General features: G+C 41.7%; 1 protein-coding gene across 1 annotated transcript; it reads right to left on the reverse strand.

Moving 5' to 3' along the window:
- Window positions 1-1,805: 1,805 nt before the first annotated feature.
- hs3st3b1b (heparan sulfate (glucosamine) 3-O-sulfotransferase 3B1b) lies at window positions 1,806-23,082 on the reverse strand. Its single transcript, XM_031314938.2, has 2 exons — window positions 22,209-23,082; window positions 1,806-4,937 (listed from the first exon to the last, which is right to left on the reverse strand). Exons 1-2 carry the CDS (start codon window positions 22,793-22,795, stop codon window positions 4,319-4,321), a joined length of 1,206 nt encoding a protein of 401 aa, XP_031170798.1. The 5' UTR covers window positions 22,796-23,082; the 3' UTR covers window positions 1,806-4,318.
- Between the last annotated feature and the right edge of the window lie 2,360 nt (window positions 23,083-25,442).

Here is a 25,442-nt window from a genome sequence, read left to right on the forward strand (position 1 = left end):
TCTTTACTCTCTTCCCTGTTATGTTGCATTTGGAAATCGATTGTTTTTGACTGATAAAATGGCTGTGGCCGGAAACAACAAGACCTACGGTGAGTTGTTAAAACCTTTCTTTTTAGTAAACTCTGGGTACACAAACAATGTTCTCAATGCTTTCGTTAAGGTGTAGAGCCCCTGGTGATACTTTGAGCAAAGTTTCATGTTGTGTTGAGCCTTCTTAGTGTTTTAAAAATAGCTATTTTGAGGCTAGCATAAAAGTGCCCCTAGCACTCCCATTCAAAAGGCCATTTGACCGAAAAACTAAAATACAGTAAACCTTAAAAGTGGCGATTCCGTCCTAAATATGCTTTTAAACAAAAGTTTGACTCGCGTACATTCACAAAAAGACCCTAGGTTGCATTTTGGCAAGAGTTACGCTTTAACGCCGTTAATAACACATTTAACTGACAGCACTAGTCCATACATACCCTTCTCATCTCCATGCGTGTCTTAACTCTGTCTGACGCACCCACCGCTAGCCTATCTTAGCACAGATCGTGGAGGTAACCGGCTCCATCTAGCCTACTGCTCCCAATAAGTGACAAAAATAACACCAACATTTTCCTATTTACATTTTTTATTTTATTTAACCTTTATTTATCTAGGTAAGTCGATTGAGAACAGATTCTCATTTGCAACGACGACGTGTCACATTCAAACAGTTACACATTCATACCTGAAAGCTGCCCAGTACAACCACTATTACCAGTCTGATCTGCTGGCCACTGAGCAGCTCCACTGGAGCGGTTGGGGTTAAGGGCCTTGCTCAAGGGCACCTCAGTGGTGGTGATGAGGGAAGGACAAGTGCTGCTCTTTCACTTTCCCCACCCAGATTTTATCCTGTCGGTCTGGGGATTGAATCAGTGACCTCCCGGTCACAAGCTCGCTTCTTTAAGCTCTTGGCCACCACTCCCCTGTTGTGATTTGTATAGTCACAGCGTGTACAAATAACAAGGTCACATGAGACACAGCCATTTTCTAACTGTGTACATACTGGGAACTATTCTCAGAAGACGAAGCAGTGCTACTTGGGCGGCGTGATTATTACTCCAACTCTGAGCAAATGCCAGGCGAACTCTCTGCTCCTCACCATGGGGCTTCTCAGGTGCTGCGAGCAAATCACTCCGCCCAGAGTTACGACACGCACAGAGATGAGACTTATCTAACTCTGGGGGATACAGTGAATAAGCTAAAGTCCCAATAAGTCGGCGTGTTCCTTTAATAGACGATAAAGCAGGGTATGCGACCAAATATGGTCACTGATGGTTTAAAAAAAAAAAACAATATGGCGACAGTAAAACTGCCAAACTCGAGGCTTCATAACAGTAGTCTATACAAACCAATGGGTGACGTCATGGTGGCTACGTCCACTACTTTTATACACTCCATGGGCACCACAAATAAAATCCCATTCTCCTCAAATTATTAGGTGGATGCATTTTTATTTTATTGTTTTGTATTGGCAAACCAACCCTTTAATGTTGAACATCCCCAAGTTGTGTTTTATCTGCACTCATACTTCCTGTAAATGATTCTAAGAAAATGTACACACTTGAGTTGTAGATTTCTCCAAACCCAACAAAAAGTACAGTTAATGCCTGGTTCTGTTAGTACACTTTATGTCACAACTTTTATGGAATATTTCATGACATCTAACCTTAGTCATCATGTCCTTTAAAGGTGGTATTCATTAAATGTAATTTGCCACTTAAATAATAAAACTCTGGGAGAGAATCAATGAAATAAAAGTCAGGCACAAGAGGAGTTGGTAAAATATATACTTTTTTATTTATTTCTTCATACAAAGAAATATTTTGAATGTTCAGTATTTAATCATCTAGAAACATCTGTTCCATTTTGCTTTTGCCTTGTGTAAAATTAATTCCTTTGATGTACATATACCACAAAATACTTGATTTACATGTCCTTTTCATTTTTGTACATACAGATCTGCTAGTCTAAATACATATTATATGTGGGTAAGACAAACATTTTTAACATTTTTAGATTTTAAAACAGGTTGAATAAAACTCAACCATAACCGATGCAGCCACATGGAGTAAACCCATGAGTGCAAGTTGTTGTTGTTTTTTTCAGATATTCCCTCATTTGCATGAAAACAGAATTTAAATGCAGTTCTACATCAATTACAGGGAAAATGTCAGACTTTCCTTCCAGAACGCGACAGCTTGCTGAGAGAGGTCATAATAAATGCTTTTTTTAAATAATCAAACATTGCACTAAGGAGAGAAGGGGAGATGAAGGCTTTCTCTACATGTATTCTCACTAGGAGTATCATCGCTCAGGCAGAGTGAAAGTAAAGGATAGCACTACAAAAAATGCAGTGTAACAAGCCTCCATCTCCCCTGCTACTTACCATTGGTTTGAGGCTAAACCAGGCAGCTGGAAAATAAGAGAAATAGCTGAATTGGGGTCATTATCTGTCAGGAGCAGGCTAACTGTGTTGTATTGAATGGATAAAGAGGCACAACATTTTCTTAACTTCACAAAGAAAATGGGACAATCAAATGTAACTTTTAAATAAAACGGAGCAGACCTTTAAAATTGATCTGAGGGTATTTTAGTGTGAGGATAGGTTGTGTACATTCAGTCTGGGCCCTGCTTAAACACATGAAGCCCTCCTCTGGATGCTAATAATCCCTTCCCATTATCCCTGCATTTTCATAATGGCCACCACATTGAGCATGCATAGCATAGTGTAGCACAGCATAACGCAGCATAGCACGGCCGCCTCCCTGTGCCCTTATAATAGCGTGCCACCCGCTGCAAAGAGATGGGGCAGCACATCAAAGAATGATAACTACGCATTTTCTCCCTCTTGCATATCAAGAATTCAAGTAGAAAGACAAAATCAAAGAAGCGATGCAGGGGGAAAAAGCAGAGATAGCGACTCAAGCTGTGTGAAACGTGATATCAACCCAAAGTTTTTTTTGGCAACAAGTAGAGATTGTGTGAGTGAGTGAGGATGACAAGTGTGAATAAGGCATAAAGTATATAGGCCATGGACGATGGCACATGAGGTTTTCGGACGACACTAGAGAGGTTAGACACTGAAACCCCAACCCCCCCCCCATGCCCGCCTGAGGCAATTCTTTCTGTGCTGAAAGTGCTTCACAAAAACCTTTCCTCTTCCTTTGATCTCCTTAGCCTGGGATATAAGATGGGCCTGGTGGACTTCTGTTTGAAGAAACGCTATTCCAGTGAGGCGAAGCCAAGATGTTGTTTGTCTGTCTGTCATCTTTTTTATCTTTATGCTCTATTTCTGACAGATATGCCTCTGCTACCTCACGCAAATATTTTTCCATCTTACCGTGAAAACAAGGCGCCCACTCCCCCTGCTCTACTCAACAAATCAAATGCCTCTCAAGGACATTTGATTGAGACTTTGTGTGACCTTTGAACTGAGCAGATAGGGCAAAGAGCCTGGCTCTCAGCCAACACTGCTTCTAATGGGGAGTTAGAGAGCGAGAGCTCGATCGATCTGCCAGTTACCTTTACCCAATTAGCATAATGTTAACATGGGCCCTTATGTGGTCCGGGATAGAATTTAACGTTTGATGGATGGGTCATTCATTAGAGCAGGCAGCAGGAGCGCTGAGAATGAAAGGGCAGCTGTATACTTTAAACATGAGTGACACAATGAGGATCAATTAGGCCTATTGATCTAACTGTTGAGTGAAAAGGGACATGAGATCTGCAGTTTAGGCCTATGCCATTGCGGGAAAATTGGATTGTAGAAAACTTAACTGGAAGGTCTGTGTTGCAGTAAAACACGTTACAGAAGAATCACACTCAGAATGACAGGGTTTGAAAAGGATGAGGGTAAAGTTATGATGCATATATAAATGAGGATGCACATGGATAGGTGTTCTCCATTTCTCTGTGAGCACACTGTACCCGTAATATGGTGCTTTGACATTTCCCCCCCTAATTTCTACTTCAGTCATCGCTGATTATCTGCATTACGAAGCACCAGTAAATCCACTGAGTTTACAGGACCACGAGGGAGGAGCGAGAGAATTCAAAATTAAAATGAGGAATGTTAAAAACAACATGTGGGCCAGATGTTATGTACAAATATGGTTAGGCAGCTTAGTGAATTAATTGCTTAGAAATAAAAATAAATTATTATAAAATAGATTTCTGTACATTTTACATATATATAGCAATATCTCCACATCTTGCCATTGAATTACAGATGGAAAAAAATAACGTCTCAACAAATGAAACAAAAACAAAAATGTCTTTTATGATTTTCACATCAATCCCAACCAAAGTTATGTCCTGTCATCTGGTAGAACTTCATGTTGAAGGGCCTGTAGAAGTCCCGTAGCCTCTGCACCACCTCAGGGTCAATGTTGGGATGGGTCCGCCCTTTGGTTTTGCCCAGGCAGTGGGGCTTGCTGCTGCCCTCTGCCTTCTTGAGGCACGGGAAACCCTTGGTCTGGTTGAAGTAAAAGTGTTTGTCTGTGATGATCCTCTTGAGCCCCAGGAAGTCCTGCACGCGGCCCAGCTCTCCGGCCGGGTCGCTGATCAGCCGCTCGCCGCTCACAAACAGGATCTGCTTCATGGGGAAGTACTGCAGCCAGTTGTCCAGGTGCTTGGCGTAGATGCCGATCTGGATGGCGCTCCATGAGGTGTCGATGAGCCCCGTAGTTCTGTTTTTGAAGGTGAGGCTCTCGAAAGAGGGGATGTCAGGCTTCTTGGACAGTGTCTGTGTGAAGTCCGAGATAGCCCTGGTGACGGGGTCCCTCACCACCACGATCAGCTTGGTGTCCCGGGACATGGCGGATATTCTGGCTGGAGCCTCTCTGGTCACAAAGTAGCTGGGGGTTTTCTCCATGGTGATCTGGCCTTCCAGGGTCTTGGGCATCAGCTCCCTGCAGAAAAAAAGATACAAAAAGGAGGTTAGAAAAAGGGTAAGGTGGAGCAATGTCTTGCATAATGTAATCAAGTTGACGGAGTGACTGTGTTCTGTAATCAATGATTCACTGAGCCTGTTTAGCCTTATTATAGGGCTCAAAAACCTATTAGTGCAGGCAGCTATCCAACATCAACATGCTCACTCACTCACTCATAAGATATCTCACTTCTGACAGAAAACAGAGAACCCTTATTTACTATATAATCAAACACAGGGAAACATTTACAGGAATTTCTAAACATTACCGACCCTGAATTTTACCATATTAGGGATTAGGAGCTGGCGTTTCCCACCTCTGTGCAGACTACTCAATCCTCCCCCTATCTTTTGGCAACTAACATTCTGGGTTGTTCTTAATAATGGTCATTGTGATTAGCCTTACAATGCATTTTTTTTTATAAATTAGCTCACAACATGTGTGAATCCCATTATCTGATGTGTCCTCACTGAGCTTGTCTTTCCTCAAACCTCCCTGCTGGATGTAATGTTCCAGACTCAGACTTAATCAAAATTCACCCTCCCCTCTTTATACCATTGGAGCAACAAACAAACAAAAAACACTTGATCTGCCTTGCTAACTCAGGCATAGCTCTACCACAGTGCCCCACCCTCCATCCGACCAGCAACAAAAACTCTAAAGCGCTACAGTGCTGAAAGATGATGAGGCTTGTAAGAAAAAAGGGAAAGGGAATCTGTTTTTTGAAAAGAGTGGGTTTGGTTTTTGGGAGCTGGCTGATGGGCTTTACACAGATATGTTACATGCAGACATATAATCAAGAGGCACTTGAGAACAACTGGTTTTGAAGGAAAAGTGAACGCATTCTGCTCTCTCAGTATTAGGTTTCACAATTGGTGGCCAACCGCAGAGTCTCGATTATGGTGGAGGCGATAAGAGCGGTTTGACTGACATTGGGATGTGGATCACCTTTCCCTCTTTGGGACCCGCACCAGGAAGAAAACTATGTGTAATGTACATGGGATCCAATGTGTTTCTGGTGCTAAGACAACTGCAGAAGTAAAGAACTAAGACAGACAGACAGACAGATAGACAACCAAAAACAGTGAATAAGCAGTGTAAAGCACTTGAAGGAGGAAAAAACAAAGGAAGGACAAGATAACAGAGGGCACTTATCAGGGTGAACACGCTCTTGCAGATAAGACTCCTGTTATGCCTGTTGTACCCTGAGCCTCACCTTTGTTGTTAAGGCTAGGGCACTGATACGCCATTGTGTAGACAGTACTATTGTAGTCCATCCCATTCAAATTCTGTGTAATCCTACACAGCGTTTTTTCACACTGAGAAAGGTAAAAGACGTCGAAACTACAATGTTGGACACTTAGAAGTCTGTAATACTCGACTCCTCCCCAGAGCTTCAGCTGTTCCTCAGAAATATTCTCTAAAAGCTGGAATCTAGTTCACGTCCATCCAGCTCATGGATAATTCATGGAACATCGGCTCTCCATCAATGCACATATTTGTGTGCAAGAAAGAGGGAATGGTAAGGGGAATGAGAAAAATACCCACGGTAACGTCAGGTTACCAATAAAATGCCTCATGGAAATGGTGTTGGCAGATTTGTGTATCGTAATGCAGTGCCAGTGATCTAATTCTGATCATATCTTCTTGATTGCTGACACATCAGAGGGATGAATGGAGGGGATGAGGGTAAAGCAAAGCTGTTTCCAAAAGCTCATTCAGGGCCAGACTGGATAATAAATAAACAAGCCGGGAATCTAACGTCAGCCCAGCCCTTTTGGTTTTATTTCGACACACAAAAATGCTTAAAAAAACATCCAAAATAGTTAAAAAAAAACCAAAATGTGTCTTATGTGCGTGCAACCAATCACATGTGATGACAGGCAGAGATCATACCATCAGGTTAAAAGCAGGCGGGGGGCTGACTGTCTACAGTTCTGAGTTACTGTAGCTGGCCAGTGTTGTTTTCACTTTGATTTACCCATTCCATTTAGCATTTTTAATACTCTGGGCCAATCATCTGGCCAGGCCACCGGGAATTCTCCAGGTGCTCTTGATGGCCAGTCCCGGCCCAAGCTCATTAATAGCCTATTTAAATCTAAACAGACACAACATGTGGGTTTGTGCAAAAGCATGACAGATCTTTCCGCCAGCAAACCAGTCCTGGAGGTATAAATGCAAACAACACATTATGAGCACACACAGTAATTATCTGCCACAACTTAAAGGTGTTTATACAGCGCCCACTTGAATGTCTTCAAGGAATATAAACCAAACATGCTCGACTTAAACTGCACGCTATTTGTCATTCTGTTGATGTACAATGGTGATACTGCCTGCAAGCTTTTTGTCATTCCCTGTGCTAACATACAAAAAGAGTCCAGAGCCGACACAGAAAGAGGCAAATGGTTTCCCATCTAATCCGATTTCAACATGACAATGCGGCATGGAGATAGGGAGGAGGCCTGAGTTGTGCATAGTGATAGATTATGCTGATCCAAGCTCAGGGATTTCAACAAAAAAAAATAATAATAAAATCAAGCGTTGGGGGTTGGAGAAACATAACAAGTAGTTGGTTGCCCACTCTCTCTGCCAAAGAGGTAAAAAGAAAAAAAAGGCAGAAAGAGAGAAAAGAGAAGAGAGGAGGGGTATTTTAGTGGGACAAGTAGCTCTTGGAGAAACAATGCCTATTATGCTCCTTTTTGATTTATGAGGTGCTGCTTTTAAAGATTCCGTCAGCAAACAGGCAATTCTGTGACACCGGGCTCCTCTTTTTCCCTGCTTTTCTTTGAAAGTGAGCCATTGTCCATGAGCGGAGGGGTGAGCAGGGCAGTGGTCAGGGCAGGGGGGGCGGGGATGGGGGCAGGGTAGAGAGGAGGCAGATAGGAGGAGAAGGAGGGAGGGAGGGGTGCTTATCGACGACTGAGTGGAGCACTTCTCCGTCCTTCTCAACCTCGAGTGAGAGAAGCCTTTTGGAGAGCTGTTAAGTGGAACGTGTGCCAAATTTGCCCCGCAAACATCACCCTGCCCCCCTTAGATACCAAGGACTCCACTGACTTCTAATATGGATAACAGTAATTGTAAAAAGTGTAAATAACTAACTTGACCATAAACGTCATTAGGCAAAACTTTTTCCTTTGCCTTGCTTGTACTTCTACATGATATATATCTGTTTTCTCTCCTTGTCTCTCTGCACCTTTGTCCATTGAGAATATTTCCAAGTTAAAAGACATGCCAAAAACAGCGATAAGACACAAAGCAGAAGCCCTTGTCACACGACAGCATCAAACAGGGGCCGGCGGAGTGGCCCTTTGGCCTGTGTTTTAAAGAGCCCTCATCCCAGTGGAGATAAACGGCAGGCAGGAAAAGGGTTATTTCTGTCTGATGCTTCTGCCTCCCTCCTGTCATGTTTGATTTGATGATAACGGGCTGCCACTGAGCCGTCTGTGAACCAGCATCCCTGACAAAATGACTAGTTTGCCCATAGACAAAAGGGATAAAAGCTATTTGGCGTGTGTCTGTCCGATTTTTCTGTTCGATACAAAAGGTTTTCAATTGTCTCACATGTCTGGATGTTGAAAGCATTTGAATCTCAAATTAGGGTTTGTTTATTTGAATACAGACAAATCGGAGGGCACTTTGTATCCACCAGCAAAAGGGAGGGTGTGGCTTAACTCTTATGGGCATTTAGAGCTAAAGATGTCTGGTTTCCATGGCTTGAAGACCCTGGAGCGAGTGTTATCTCCTCATGGGAGGTAACACCACACTAAACAACAGCGTACACTGAACAGTGCTCTAAGTAGAGGCTGAATTAATCGAAACAACAAATCTAAAAAATGGGCTACTTTTGGTAAATCACACCGACATTCATCATCAACAATTCACTTCTTTGTGCTGAAGTCCTGAGTTTTCTTTACATTAAAACCCTCCACAGTCTCCACTCTTCACCCCGCTCTCTTTTCCATTGATCCCAGAGGTTCCCCCGACCCCTGACAATCAGGCCTTGAGGTCCGATAGCAAAGTGACACTTCACAAGTAGGAAGATGGAGAGGGAGGAAATGAGGGAAGAAGTACTGAAAGGCTCCCTTTCTTTCCCAAGGGCCTCTTACTCCAGCCCTTCACATGAACCAATGCCGTGGACGCACAAGCGTTTTCTGGAAATACAAAGAAACATCTTTATTCCTCATTGGATGATAATGATCCTGAGCGCCACTTCTTCGTTCAGAGTTGAACATGTTACAAATTTGATGTTTTTAATTCCGGAGACAACAAGCGTTTGAGTGTAACGTGCAAATTTGAACAAAACGTCTTTCATAAGACAATGCGTGAAATCTGATACTGTAAAAATCTCTTTCCTGGTGTTAGAAACACAATTGAAAGGATGATAGATGCATGCAGCTATGCATAAATTCATGGATGAGTCACTGATAAATAAAAGCAGTGTTCATTACCAGCGCTCCCTTTTGAAGCTCTCAGCTCACAGTAGAAGAAGCCTATATGCTATGAAACGGAACTGAAATGAGCAACATGTTTATGTAACATGTAACACACATGCCGACGCACATACACAGTATGGGTACTACAGAGGGAGGCAGGCATGCATTTCTTGCTGGCTCACTGAATTTTGTCCAAGTAGCATTTAAGCACATACAGAAGCCAGAGATTTTGAAATACACTCCACTGTGCCTGGAGTCTGACATTATATTTAACCACAAAGCATGGCTTTGGCTGTAAATTAAAAGAATAGAGAAGATGGTTTATGGCGCTGTCGTCCCGGGACACTCGGGCGAGGAGCTCTGGCTGCAGTTACAGAAGCTTCATCTGGTCTCTCTTTCAAGCACTTGGAGTGGAGTCCAGGTGTTAGTATGTGGCCACTTAGAGCTTTTTGACAGTTCATTTCCTGGCTGAGAAGAGCCAGAGCTCTCTGCTTAAAACTGAGACCTTGCAGGAGTGCATGCTGAAGGGGGTCTGTGTGTATCTGTGTCTTATATACAGTACGTCTCTGGCTTTGTGTTTGGATACCAAAAAGTATGCATACCTTTGCACTTGCTGATGAGGACGTCTCCATATCTGTCTTTGACACCTGCTTGTAACTTAATAACTGCGTGATGAACCCTAAGTGATGCTGCAGCTTCATCAACCTGATCAGAGTCAACTGTCAGTGCTCCTCCCGAGCCTGAGGTTTCAAATTAACAGGCTTCACTGAATAATGGTGTCACTGGAAACCCAGGAAGGTGGCTGAGTGGAAGCCCCTCTGAATCATCTGTCTGCTAAAAGGATTAATAATGCAGGCTGGCCTCGTATCACACACTCAGACCTGGATAACGGGGCCCTGCATGGGATGGGCGGTTATAAGGAGGAGAACAGTTTAAAAGCAACATTTTTCCTCCAGATTTCTGCTGCAAGTATCCTTTGGAAGGAGTGTTAGGTGCCAATGCTAGTATTTCCTTCCTTGGGTTGAATATTTCTTCATGTGGTGCCGCCATTATATTTTATGACACCATTAGAGGTGCATGAGCACAGAGAGAGAAACTTATTTTTGACAAATTTTAAAAAGAATTTGGTGTGGATCGGTGAGTGTGGATCAATGTAGCCACATCTATAGCTTGTATTGGTTTTCTGATATGTATGAGATTATGTTGACACCCCTACTGCTAATACATACAACTGGGGGTGGAGAGGGACCTTATTGTTGGAGATCCTACTATTCTAAATTATTAATAAATCAAAATATAGCCAGAGATCTTAGGCTAACAGGCTATCATTTACAAGGAGATGTTACAGAAGGTTAGAACTTTTCTACTAACACGTGGGAAAGAAAGGAGTCTAAGGGACGGCACAACACGATCTACGGTCAAAGTATAATGAAGACCATTTTAAGCTTTTCCAGAACAACATAAACTGAGTGCAATGACCAAACTGGTAGGAGCCTTCATCTTGTTTCTTGCTCAGTGACACTTTGACACCCAAACTCTGTGCTGGTGTCCTGATCTGGTTGATAAATGCAGCTCCCAGACCCCTTTACTCCATCAAGAAGTTGCACTATGTCAGAGAAGCCTGGGAATCGACTGACCCTCCATGTAAACAAAGCAGTTAACCCGCCCAACGCAACCCGTCTATCCATCATTTTTCACTGGAATCAGGGAGTCATGCTTTGCCAGAGAGGAGCATTTTTTATTGTCGTGTCTCTCACAGCCGGAGTGTGTGTGTACAAGAGTGTGTAGGCGAGGGAGAGTGAATGACAGAGAGAATGTGAGTCAAAAAGGGAGAGATTAGGGGAGTCAGGCCTTGCGGTCACAGACCATCCAGGCTGGTTTTAGGCTCAAACCCAGCTTGGTTTTGGAGGCAACATCAGATACTAGTAAAGTAAAATAAATAAATAGAGAACTAACCACCAAATATAATGTCATGGACTACATGGGGTCAGACACCCCAACAGCATATTACCCCGAGCCGCAGCCTCAGATATCGCCTCTGTTAGGTCCTGAAAATACTTAAGTGATGCTGAGAAATTCTACTCTTATGTGGTTGCCTTGTGATGGGCAGCATCGCAGAGTCGTGACAAGCACAAATTGTTCAATTCAATAAGTAACTATCATTTTCCCCACTCAGAAAATCTGTTTTTAAGTATATTTGTTGCTATTTGGCACCTTTGGAAAACAACACAGGAATGCGTGGAGCCATAAGGGTTTTTCAGGCCTGGAACCACATCGGCCTGTGGTCATAGACGGCTGCATGGAATTACCGAGTGTTAATAACCCTGCAGTGATGTGAAGGAGTCCACCATGTGGTATAAATAAAACAGAGGAGTTGGTGAAAGGGGATGGTGGAGGGTAGTAAGCAGAAATACCTCCTCCCTTGCTCTCATGAATGTGCAACAGCATTCTTATAGATGTGTTTTTTTCTTCAAGTTTAAGATGTTCAAAAAAGCTTCCTTCTTCTGGCTTATGAGAGGTGAAAGATCCCATCGTTTTGGTAACACTTAACACAACATCTCACCGCTTTGTTTGACATGCGATACACGTTGCGTCACCGGACACTGCCGCAGCGATCTGGCTACTCATGGTCTGTGCTTCAACAACACCAAACATACCGCAAACTCTTGCCAGCAGACACACTCACACACACTCTTTGAAATCCACCACTTGGCGATATTATCCAGAATTTGTTTAGCGCTAGTAATCCTCACTAATCAGTGTGTTTGCTCTGGGTGTTTGCTGAAGGTGTTAGCCTGGAGCTAGCCACACATACCACCGCTCCATCAGGATCAGGGCGCGACTGGTTGACAGCTCGGACGAAATAAACCGATGAACCGTGAAAGGATAAAAAACAACAGGGAAAACAACAATGTAGGGCTGCAGGTGTGCATTTCTGGGTGTTTTTTTGTGAGGGTGTGCAGGCAGAATCAGCCATTCTGACTGATTCCTGACACTTGACATGCACCAAGAAGCACATGACTCCTTGATCTAGCTACAGCAAAGATGAATAAAAGATGAAACAGACTCGAGAAGAACATACATGCCACCACCCCCACTCCCTAGATGCACGCACAGTCACACACACACACACACACACACACACACACACACACACACACACACACACACACACAAACTGGGAGCGAGCAAGCTACTTTGCATCCTGTTTGAATTGGCTGTCATCCGTAACTGCCTGCACACCTTGTAGAAGAAATCTGGGTAACACTTTATAATACCTACACACTATGACGCATTAGTTAAGTATCAGTCAATACTTAATTCATCATTTATAAAGCATTGTTCCGACGTTATTAAACATAACTATGTAATTCATAAACACAGTTATACATGTTTTATTCTTGATTAATAACCTCATCTATAATGTGTTTAATTAATGTACTTTCATACTTTATTAATGATGGATTCACCATTTCTAAATTAAGTATTACATCAATTACAAACCTGTCTAGAGCTGCAACGATTAATCGATTAGTTGTCAACTTTTAAATTAATCGCCAACTATGTTATATAATCGATTAGTCGGTTTGAAAAAATTTTTAAGACAAAAGTAAAAATTCTTTGATTCCAGCTTGTTAAATGTGAATACTTTCTAGTTTCTTCTCTCCTCTGTGACTGTAAACTGAATATATTTGAGTTGTGGACAAAACAAGACATTTGAAGACGTCATCTTGGGCTTTTGGGACAAAACTGATCCATATTTTTCACCATTTTCTGACATTTTATAGACCAAACAACTAATTGATTAATCGAGAAAATAATCAACAGATTAATCGACTATGAAAATAATCGTTAGTTGCAGCCCTAAATCTGTCATTTAAAAGCTGTAAATGGTTCACAAGATTATTTAGAAAGTGCCTTTCAATCTCATTTATAAATGCTTTGTAAGGCATAGATAGTTCTCACTTGATGAGATGAGTTCACACAAAATACTTAACTAACAACAAGTAACTACCTGATTTAATCATAAATTGCAGTGTTGAAGTGTTTTTTAAACATATAGTAACACACTAACTGACCATTAGTGCATGTCTAAATCATTATATGTGTATATACATGCATAAATGTGCATCTAAATAGTTTGGTAACCATTTACTTTTACACGTTCTTAATGATCTTGTGAACCATTGACAACTCCTAAATAACTGATTTGTAATTTATGTTAAGCCTAATTTAGAAATGGTGAATCCATCATTTGTAAAGTATGGTAATACAATCATTTAACACAGTATAGATGAGCTTATTAATCAGGAATAAAACATGTATAACTGTGTTTATGAACACCGTACTAATGTGTGATAATGTAGGAACAATGCTTGAGTATTTACTGATACTTGACTAATGTGTCATAGTGTGTTGTTATGATAAAGTGTTACCGGAAAGGGTAACTACAAAGTGTTTGTACGAGAAAGAGGGGATTTCCTCTCTACTGTATGTCACTCAGTGAGCAGAAAACCATCTTCCTGTGTGTTTGGGTTATTATTTTTTGCTTCCTCACACTGCAGCTGTTGTTGCAGGTTAATGGTTTACAAATTCCTGACCTGAAGACAGCCTGCCTCCCAAGCTAACGTATAATTAGCTAAATTGAGTAACAATAGCACCAGGCGCGACCATTAACCTGCTCCTTTAGCAGATGGAAAGAGAAGCAGCAGAACTCCTCAGGCAATCCTACAGTTTTCTTTGGATTTGAGCCTAGATGTTGTCTCCTACAATATCTCTGAGCACCTCCAAGACAGGATAATTACTGTTAAGAAAATCAGGCATCGTTTTAACCATTTCTGCTACAAAGTGCTGCCAAAAGCCGTTATTTCTTTCAGGAGACAGTTGTGGAGCAAATGTTTTCACCCCTCCGCTGTATCTCTATCAGTAAGCCTCTTGGTTAGAGGTGAAACAGGATCTGCTCTAACTCTGTGCCAGGAAGCTGTTTTGTGAAGGGAGTAAAGACAAAAAAATGGGAAGAGATATTTGAGAAATGTTAGCTTAATACTATATGTCAGCCCTTGACTGGAGAACTTCGGATGATGTTTGTTTTCAACAGCTAAATAAAGTTTTTTTTCTTCCTTTTCACTAGATATCCACTTTGCTTTTTCCAGAATTAGAGAGTACTTGCATACTTTTGCCAAAAAATGCACAATCCTCGAAGTTTCCTAATTTGAAAAATAGAAAATCTTAATATTTTTTTATTCGGATTTGGATCAAATTAAACGCGCAGAGACACAAATCATAGGGTATATCTGCCAGAATTTTTTTCCATTCAAGTGAGTACAGTAGTTTATAAGAAAACCGCATACAGTATGCTCAAAAGGCCCTATACTTTGCAATGCCTGCTAAAAGATAAAAGAAAAGAAAAGCATTTTAAAAAGGAAAAATAATCCACACAGACACCCCTTGTTCCTTAACCACACAACTAAACTTTTGACCAAATTTGTTCAAATTTGTTGCCAAGATTTGGGATATCCTGCTCCTTTTGTTGTTTTTGTAAAATGAAAAGTCAGAGCAGAAATGTAGCGGTTTAATAGCGGTGTCGCAGTTTTGCTGCATCCAAAAGATACAGCATGCAGTTTCAAGGACCGCCTTCTGATTCCGATCAGTTAAACAAGGGTGAGAAAAACTACTTGTGGCGGAAAATAATTGGAAGTGAGTTGAGTTTGGCCAGGTTGTCTTGGAGTTGAGTTGTAGTGTTCGTACAGCTCTTATGAGAGAGCCCAACAGCTCTGGGAGTTCATCTAAATGGAGAGAGAGGGACTAGTGTCGAGCAGCCATGGTGCAGAGAGACAACTCAGGGCTTCTAATGAGCGCTGCTCTTTTACTGCCAGGCTAATGGAAACCTCAGGAGACCTCAGCCGCTCTCTCTCTCTTTCTGTGTGTGTGTGTGTGTGTGTGTGTGTGTGTGTGTGTGTCCTCTCTTCCCAGAGGCAGGCACACTCTCCAGCACCCTAATGGCTACCTCTGGGACTTAATACCTGGGACAAGTGAAGCTTTACAGGTTTACTGGCATCACTTTCTCCTCCTCTTCCTTCACCTTCTCCTCAACTACATTTTCTTTTCTTTGGAAAGCAGTGAGGAGTTCCCTGATTAACTTATCTTTAACAGCGAATGATTACCAACAACCAGATTAGTTTGTGTTTCCCAGACTCCAGGGGAAGTTTTGAATGTGCTAAAGAGTTTATTGTTTATTTAGCAGTGATGAATGACCATTAACTCTGGAGGGAGGATGTCTGGTTCTGTTCTGACATGTGCAACAACATCCAAATTATCACCTCGTTAAAATGGGCCTAACTCACACGTAACACAGAGGGAGGGTTTGTATGCCGCTTTCTCCATCCTACCCTTCCTTTTATTCGTCCAGTGCTACTTTATTACACTTCTTTATGAGTATGTTTCATTGTTTTTGACTTTGAATTGCATAGAAAATAAAAGGCATTCTCTAGCAGCAATCGTATGAGTCTTCTGCCAGAGTGAATGAGCACAATTAGTCCACACTTTTTAAAATGAGCGTGTGTGCCTGTGTTTTACTGTGTGAGTTCAGGAGTGTGTGAATGTTTAACAGTAAGTTCCTGTCAGGCTCTGTGGCTTTTATCCTCAGCTCCAGCAGGAGGTTCCTGTCTGTGACGGCCATATTGTCTTCACTGGGGTGGGTAGTGCTCACTGGACACTATCAGGAGGCTGGGGCAGGCCACCACAGTGCAGCACTGCCACTCCCCTCTCCACAGGTCTCTCCTTTCACAATTAACCGCTTGTAATTTGGGGATGAAAGCTGCCTTTTCTCTGTTTCTCCACCCCCCCGGTCACTCTCCATTCTCGGATGAGCCATGCCAGCTTAGGCAGTGAGGAGAGAGGGCCTCCGTCCCTCAAAACTGACTTCTTTCAGAGACGGCCACTCGTGGTCAGCGAGGCCTGTAGCGAGCCCCGCCCAGGATTGGACGAACCGAGCATGACATGTGACACTATTCTTACACGCCAGCAGAGCAAGTGCACAGCTGGAGAACGGAGAAAAGCAGTTCATAAGGGAGGGATTTGGGGATGATGTTTGGGGGAGGAACTGGGAGGTACTGAGGGGGAAACAGGGTACCATTAACAAATAATCCACACATTTGGGAACACAAGGTGGAAGTTAAGCCAACACGGAGGCACAGTTTCAAACCGCTTGTTTTTACGTTGGCCGCTGCGGCTGAGGATTTGAGCGCAGGATGTGAAGCTGCTGTCAGCTGTACGGTTGGCTGGCCGGGCGCTCGGTCCCCGAGGAGTCCATGGAGTTCCAGGAATCAGGAAACAATCAGAGCGCCAAAGTATCTAATCATCTGAAATCATCTTTGTCCTGTCTAGAACTATAACAGATAATATAAGAGCCACTTCGAGTTTTAGTGCTCACTGATTCTGCCAAATGCAGAGTTTTAAAACTAAACAAAAATCATGCTCATTTACATAACTCAGGAGGCTTAAAAAAACTGTTCTGCCGTGCTATTGTTTTCTGCAAGGAGCGGCTATAAAATTCCCAGTGGGGCTTGTAGGTTCCAGCAGCTTTCTGTTGCACTGCAGATGGTCAACACACAGACCCTGTCAGCAGGCAAACGTGGGTCTGACCCCAGCCAAAGGCCCTTCACCCATCCCTACACATTACCTCCAATCAGGCCTGACCAATCAATACTGGCTATCCCAGAGGAGCCAGGCACGCTGTCTGAGTGTTTCCTTCTTTTGTGACTGGGGATGAAAATTATTTGTGGCTTCACCGCCGACCCTGTCACAACCATACATACAACCCTTTTCTATACCTTTTGGCTTTCTACATCACATCCCATGTATGCAAACATCAGCACAAGATGTTTTGCAAACAGTGATGATTTGATGCCCTTCACTGGGGCTCTATGTAAACCAGGTGGCCTCTTTTGGCCATTGAGAGGAAAGGAAGGAGGGTGAGGTCAGCGGCAACAGAGAGTGGATGGGTCACCTACATCGAAATAGGAGCACCCCTGTGGTGAGCAGATAAAAGGACGTGCACCCATCCAGAACTGTCCCTGACTTGGCCAGAAGCTGCAGTCTGACTCGGGCTCTACCAGTGGGGGTGACCCGGCCTTTAGATAACGGCTTTCAAACGGCGCAGACTTCCGCAAGCATCCAAAGTCTGATAGCGGAACCTGTTTTTTCTTTTCTTTTTAGGGAGCCTCCTTTTCAACAATGCACCACTTGTCTTTTTGTGTGTGTGTGTGTGTGTGTGTGTGTGTGTAGCTTTTAGTGACGCTGCTTTGTCAGTCTGTTTACCTCCACAGTGTTTTATCACAGAGATACAAAGGTTGACCAGAGAGACATCCTGCACGGGGATGGCGCCGGTTCAATCCCGCCACGCTCTCGACAGCGACTGAAGCCTAACCTTTGATCACAAACCACATCACACAAGGACTGAAGATTATATAGTTCAGTGTGTGGGCTCCAAGTTATATATTGCATTATTATGACTGAACAGTTGACAACTAGAATTCACAAACATTTAACCATAAAAGATTTCCTCAACAAAAGACAATTTCTGATACGTTCAAGAAACTGCAAAGTTAAACTAATCTTCCCAAAACTACAAACACAACACCACAATCCTCATAGCACCCCATATGGCCATACACTGCATGACTACGCTCTCTCCAACATGTTCTGAACTCCTTGTTTAATGCTAAAGTCACTGCGAGGGAGGAGCGTCAGCGTCAACACTGCCGGGCCCCGACAGAGAGCTAAGACCAGAGCCCGCGACACGACAGCAAAACCACAGTACAGTAATTATATATCAAAGCCCCTTCATAGCCAATAGGCCTAAATGGAATATGAAAAGAGCGACATGCACCACAGACTGACAGGGTGAGATGAAGGCCGCAGTCAACAAGAGTTAGCAGTAAATAAAATACCTCTTATTTATGAGAACTGCAGCAGCGTGGAAAGAGTAAACTTTGAACTGTCTGAGTCACAAGTGACATAACCCTTCAAACAAACTGTGAATATAGAAATGAATATATAATAAGTCTGACAATCTTACATACAACTGCTAAACTAAAACGAAAAGTGAGTGTGCTTTTGTTGTTGTTGCTCCTCAACTTTGGTACAACCTCCCAGAAAGTCTCAAAGAAGTAAAATTACTGCAAACTTTTTTTTAGTTTTTTTTTTAATCCTGCATTTCTTCTTTGGCTTTTTAAAAATGTTATAACTTTATATATTTTTCTGGTTTGTGCATGTTGTCTCCTTGTTTTTAACAATTGTCTTCTCTGCCGGTTATCACCTATTTATCTTTGATTTCTCTTGTTTTGAAAAGTGCAAAAAATGTGCTTGCAACATAACCTTTAATGCCACAACTTACGCAGTAGCATATTAAAAAAAAAAACATACGATAAGATAACTTGCTCACACTGCTGACCCTGAGCTTTATTACACATGGATTCTTAATCTTTTCAGCAATCAACTCATTGAATTTGCCCTTAATGTACGTGCCGAAGATAAGTCAAATGTTTAACTTATCGCTATCAGATAACACCAGTCCACTTTCAGCGAACAGGTGCAAATAGAAAATGAGAAATAATGAACCAACGTTCCTGTTCACACTCAGTCACACTGGCCTGTTGAGCCCTGACTCTCTCTTTCTATGTGTGTGTGTGTGTGTGTGTGTGTGTGTGTGTGTGTGTGTGTGTGTGCGCGTGTGTGTGTGTGTGTGTGTGTGTGTGTGTGTGTGTGTGGCCAGTTCATGCATGACCTCACTGTGAAAATGTGTACCTCCTGATACAAGGACCCCTCGGTCAAAAGCATGAATCATGTGTTTGTCTTTGGCACAAATAAAAACTGTCAAAGTACATCAGAAACCCACAATAAGACTTGTTATCACCACCTCCATTAATTTTGTAAACTTCCCCTGAGTCTTTTCTGCTCCCTCTAAGGCTGCATATACTTGGTGGAATTCCAGCTCCAAATGTGTGTCCGTTGGGGGAGGCAAAGATGGTGCAAGCTCGATACGACAGTAGATGGCAGAGAGATTGTGCAAATGAACAAACAGGGAGAGGTGAATTGCTCAACTGGCACACACAACCGTCCATAACCGCCTCCATAAATGACTCTCACCGTGATCAGATCATATTCCCACAGCATATATATTGCAATGCCATGCAGTTTTGCCTCTGTCTGGAACATTCCAGAAGTCATCTCCAGTATCTGGTCCTAATGGGAAACTGTGGAGGCTCAGCAATGAATGAAGTATGATTTCCTTTCTCAGTGCATCCTCGCTCGAGAAATAGAATCACTAAAAACTTTTTTTTTTCTCCACTACAGGGACTGCTTACACCAGCTGTTTCACTGAAGCATACATTTTTCACTGCAGTTCTAGAAGTGCAGTACTTCAAAAATATGTCAAGTCAGATTTCACTGTTCAAAACCCAATCTACGAGCACTTCCTACAAGTTAATGGATTTCTGTGGCAAAAGCATCCACTGTTTGGATATCCTGTTGCAGCATGAAATCCCTCAGAATACTAAAAATGATCTGAAGTGTTCTCAAATAAGTTTTCAATGCCGAATGAAAACTCAACAATTCATCTCTCTGTATTTCTGTGAGTAAGACTGAGCATATGAGGTTACTTTTTTTGGCACCAACAGAAAAGAAAATGGACTAAAATGAAATGTAGCTTCAGACAATATGCTTCCATTCCACATCAGCAGAAAACCTTGAGTCATGTATTAGATTGCATGGCTCAACAAAAAAAAAAACTATAGCACACAGCACTTTTCCACAATTCCCAAAAAGTTAGAAATACTTTATGTGGAAGTTAAATAACAGCCTCCCTACAAACTCAAACCAAAGCAAGCACATGAAGCTTCGCACAAATCAAGGAGCTGTGTCTTTATTTTGAATGCTGACAACACTTGCTCCCCCCATTCGGCTCTTCTTTTTTCATAATGTCCAACATTGCTGGACTCCCCTTCCAGGTCTTTGATATTTAACGTGTAGGCCTACAACAAGAGCACGGAGTAAATCCGTTCATTCAAGTCACGAAATCCCAAATTTTTTTTTTTTTTTTTTTTTTTTTTTAATTTGTCAGATGATCTTTCCCTTTGTTTTTACTTCAGATACAACTTTGATAAAACACTGGAGGGAAAAGACTTGACATTTCACTGCGTATCCAATATGAAGGTCCGCAAATGGCAGAAAGTAATTAGTGGAAGACTAAAAGCCAATCAATGCATTGATTTGGCCATCGGCGATTTATTAGCCATATAACATAACCCTGTTTATTTGAACAAACATAAATGTATCAGTCTGATTCAAACTTTACAATATTCAAATAAAAAGTATTTTATAAAAAACAAACTGGTGGAAGATTAGAAAAACTCCAGTAGCTGATTTGGTTGTATTTAGGGTGTTACTGTGCCCCCCCCCCCCATACAGTCGTTGAGCTCGACAGACTCTCAGCTCGTTATATTAACACTTTGTGATGTAAATGAAAAAGGATAATGTTAGTTTGTGGACCTCTGAAGATGTTAAGCGGTTTTGTTGCGGGTTTTGTTGTAAGAAGGAGCCCCACTTTGTCTTGCAGATTTCTTTTTCTTGCAACGTGGGCCGTTAGGCCTGTAGAGCCCATCAACAGCAGAATGGTCAGGACAATATAAACGCTTTCAGGTCTGCGAACACTATTAGGTTAAATATTCTACAAGACAAAAACACTGTAGCTAGGTAATATAGACCTACTCATTTTTTTTTTTACTCTCAAAAATAGTTTAACAGAATCTTATCACACTGCGATCAGTCAGATTTGTGCAAATTGTACCATTTACGTGAATCTGTATATCACCATTCACTGAAAAGTAGCCTATAAAATGTCTGTTGGGTCAGATGTTGTCATACAGGCGCTCACACAGACAACACTGACAATACAGGGAACACATCAGCACAACTTGAATTCAATGCCAAAGCCTGATCCAAATAAATCGGATCTAATTTATAAAGACGTTTCATAGTCGTAACGAAATGTAAAAACCAACAAATATCGTATTTGAACTCGACGGAGAAGCCTTGAGGACGCGTCACCGTGAAGGTGCAGTGTTGCGCTGTGTCCAATAGAGATCACTGCGCATCGCAGAAACAGGCCAGCCTGACTGGGGTCTCCGAGCATGCCTCATAATGTGACACAAGTCAATACTGATTTTAAATGACATACACGATCTAATACGTCTGCAATCAAACCTTAAAAATAACTCATGTAATTAATAAGCCATTATAGCCATATGTGCGAGCCAACAGCCTGAGGCGTAATTGGACATTAAACAAAGAGTCCCAAGCAAAGTGTTGCCACCGTGTTAATGTAGCTTAATAGGTTCAGTTTGGAATAAACTAAGGTTGGATACTATAAAATAAAATACAAATAAAATATACATACATTTGGGATGCATTTATGAGGTCCAAATTAGTGACCGTGTAAACCAATTTGGAGTTAATTAGCTTGTCAGGCTGCATCTAACGGTGTTAGTGTTTCTGCGGGAATGAATAATAAAAATAAAAAAAATGTAATTCTCTGTAACAAATACATTTAGAAAAAATACATAGCCTACTGGACCGCATTGGCTGACTGCTCAATAACAGCGTGACTGTTTTGCAGCACTGCCTTGCCAATTCCCCTATAAATAAATGTTATGGAGTAGTAGCCTAAAATAATCTAAAATGAGCCCCCAAGTACATACATTTAGTTTTCTGCACCCATTCAACCATCATGCAAACACAGGAGTGTAGTTTTTACCTGTACCACTCCAGTCCGTTCTCATAGTTGCGGTCGAAGAAGTGCGGCTCCGCTCCCACGGCTCTGATGTCTGGATGAACGCGGAGAAACTCCAGCAGAGCCCGGGTCCCTCCTTTCTTCACCCCGATGATGATCGCCTGCGGCAGCTTCTTGCTCCCGGAGCCGTTGGAGAAGCTGGACATGGCGCTGGGCTCCGGGGCTCTCTGCTGCAGCTGCTCGGCCCGCATCTCGTCCCAGTCGTCGGCTCGGTCCGTCTCCAGCTCGTTATTGAGCAGGTCTCTGGACGCTGCGGTCCTGATGGACGGCTCCTCGTAGTCGCTCTCTATATCCTCCCACGGCTGCGGTTTGGCCAGCAGTCTGGACACCAGGTCCGTCCTGCTGTTCTCTGTCCTCTTGCCCACGGCCGAACCGGTCTCCCTGCCCCGGTAACTGTCCACCACTAAACTTGGCATGGTGGAGCAGTAGCCCACGCAGGAGTACAGCATGTATACCCAGATTAAAAACATGATGCTAAGCAGTATTATTTTCTTCTTCACGGGGCTAGACCAGAGGGCATACAGGCTGTGACACACCAGGCTATATTCCATAAGCCTTTCGGTTAAATATCATATCCCAGCGGCGCATATTGCCTAACTCATTCCCGGTGGCACCTCGACAATCCCTCGCAAAATGACCCACATGCTCACCTTTAAACTACAAATAAATACAACTTGCAAATAAAAAACAATAACACTAATGTAAATGTAATCGAAGAGAATGATAGATCCAGGAATAAAAAGGCAGTGAGGAATTTGTAATCATATTTGTGGCTACACTATGGAAGATTGTTGAGCTGCGACAGGCGCACCGCGGTGCTGCTCCAGGCTCATCTCAGGTTTGTTAAAACTGCTGCTGGAGCACGAGACCTTATAGAGAGACACGCGGGAGAGTGGCAGCAGCAGTAGCCAATAGGTGCGCGGAGGTTAAATACGCAGCCGTGTGTTGATAGGAGCGGACCAATCAGAAAGAGGCGCGGGCGGTCCCAGCCGTGGGAGCCTTCAGTATGGAGATGAAGAATGTGTGCGCGACTCTGCTGAGAGTTTGGAAAACTTTCTTATTAGGGCATAAACGTCAATAAACTCTTTGTTTCTCATTCATACACACATATTGTTCCAAAGAGTTCAGACGGCTTTAAATGTTTCCTGCAGGTTTATTTTTGACATGGTTTTTCACATTGCAACTCTTTTGTGTCAGCTTTTTTTTTTTAATTATAATGCAAAAAAAAATAAAAAAAAATCTAAATTTCCAAATCAATTTCGTCAGCACAAGCTTTCAAAGTAAGGGAGAGAGCGTTTGGAAAAATAACATCAGCAGACCAAAATAATCAGTTTAAATCTTAACGCACACTTTGTGAAATCTGATAGTTTGACTTTACTTCTGACACTGAATGAGAAGTAAATCAGAGGTCATGCTGTCACTTCAACTTATATCTGTACAGTCAAACAGAGACGTCAAACAGATCGTTCATTACAAATGGATATAGTTTCAGTTATATAATTAATTAGATAATTAGTAATAATTCATTTTGTGCACGTGGTACTTGTTATTTTAAACAATTAGGCCTAGCCTGGATAAACTATATATTAATAATACGAATAATACTAATACTACTACTACTACTACTACTACTAATAATAATAATAATAATAATAATAATAATAATAATAACAATAATAACTATAATGATAAGAACAAATACAACTTTATTTATCCCGAGAATTGCAATAATAAATAATAATGTACACATATAATTGAATAACATTTATGGCAAAATAACTATAAACAAGAACTAGCCTATACTTGCAATGCATTTTTTTTTTCAACTTTTTTTTCGCTTCACATCTTAATTACGTCTTCATTAAGTCTAAATTGAATGGGTCTTTCCGCATTATAGAAACTTTCTTTAGTCTCCTGTTTTTACGCAGGGATATTACAGTAGCCTACTAATAGAATGTCAATCAATACACGGCTGAAATAAAGGAGCCTTAAGGTGAAATCACTTATTCAACAGGTTGGACAGCGAATCTCCACTTTTTTTTAACATTATTCCTGGCTTTGTTGTTTTCTTGTTGCCTTATTTGTGACATAAATGCATCCTTCTAAACTTGAGATGTCTATTCAATGGGCAACAAATTAGCAGAAAAAGCCCTTTAATAATCGTTTTTTATTTCTTCTCCAAAATATTGAGTGTTTTTTTACTTGACCTTAATCACTGCAAAGAGAGCCTGCTAAATGAAAAACTCCGCTCTACATATGGTATACAAATATAATTTGTTTTTTTGTTTTTTTTTCTGGACATAATTCAGTCATGTTCCAAAGGCAGGCGACACAGTTTCTACTTTCTATTTCCTAAATATCTGGGAGCACTTGAAGAGCCCAGCTCTGAATAAAAAGCCCAACATTGGGAATATGCAGTTCATTTAGAGAGAGAGAGAGAGAGAGAGAGAGAGAGAGAGAGAAGAATAAGAAGAAGAAGGAAAAAAGAAACTTGCAGCGACTTTTTTCATCTGAGACTAGAGATGAGTCAACAGATTAGTAATGTTAACCCCGGGAACTCCAGCCGCGTTATGAAAGAGACCCACTGACAGTACGCCTGTTTTTTATGTTTTAAAACGAACGAACAGATCCTCTAAATGTGTACAACATCTACTTAAATAGCCTGTGTTTTTATATATATATATATATATATATATATATTGTATTAAGAACATGAAGGGTTTTATTTTGTAGTTTTGGCTGCACTTCACGTAGTCAAAGTCACGCCGAAATAACGGTCTGAGTCATTATAATAACATTTGATGAAGAAAGAGATAATGTGAGCGAAACCGCATGTAAAAATACAAGTATTTTAAAGAGATTCGTCTTTTCATGTCAGTTAATGTCTATTCTCCTCATGAAAAATCCCCAGTAAGAAGATCTGTTGAGTTTGACTGTGTTCATGCGAGTTCATATCTGAAAAGTATTTCTCCAAGTTATAACTCTATTATTCATACAGGGACTTAACGGAATATAGTTATACATTAGTGCTTGTATAGTTTCAGTCTAGTGTTAGTACTGCTGCAGCTCTTTGGATTGTGTTTAGTAACAACCAGCCTTTGAAGGGAGACCAGAGGTCATCCGTCATCCTGATATTTCATTGCTTGCCTTGAAGGATCCTTGTACAGTATTTCCTCCACTCTGATGCGAGACTCAGTG

Source organism: Sander lucioperca, chromosome 22 (assembly GCF_008315115.2).
Source record: "Sander lucioperca isolate FBNREF2018 chromosome 22, SLUC_FBN_1.2, whole genome shotgun sequence".
NCBI classification, from domain to species: Eukaryota; Metazoa; Chordata; class Actinopteri; order Perciformes; family Percidae; genus Sander; species Sander lucioperca.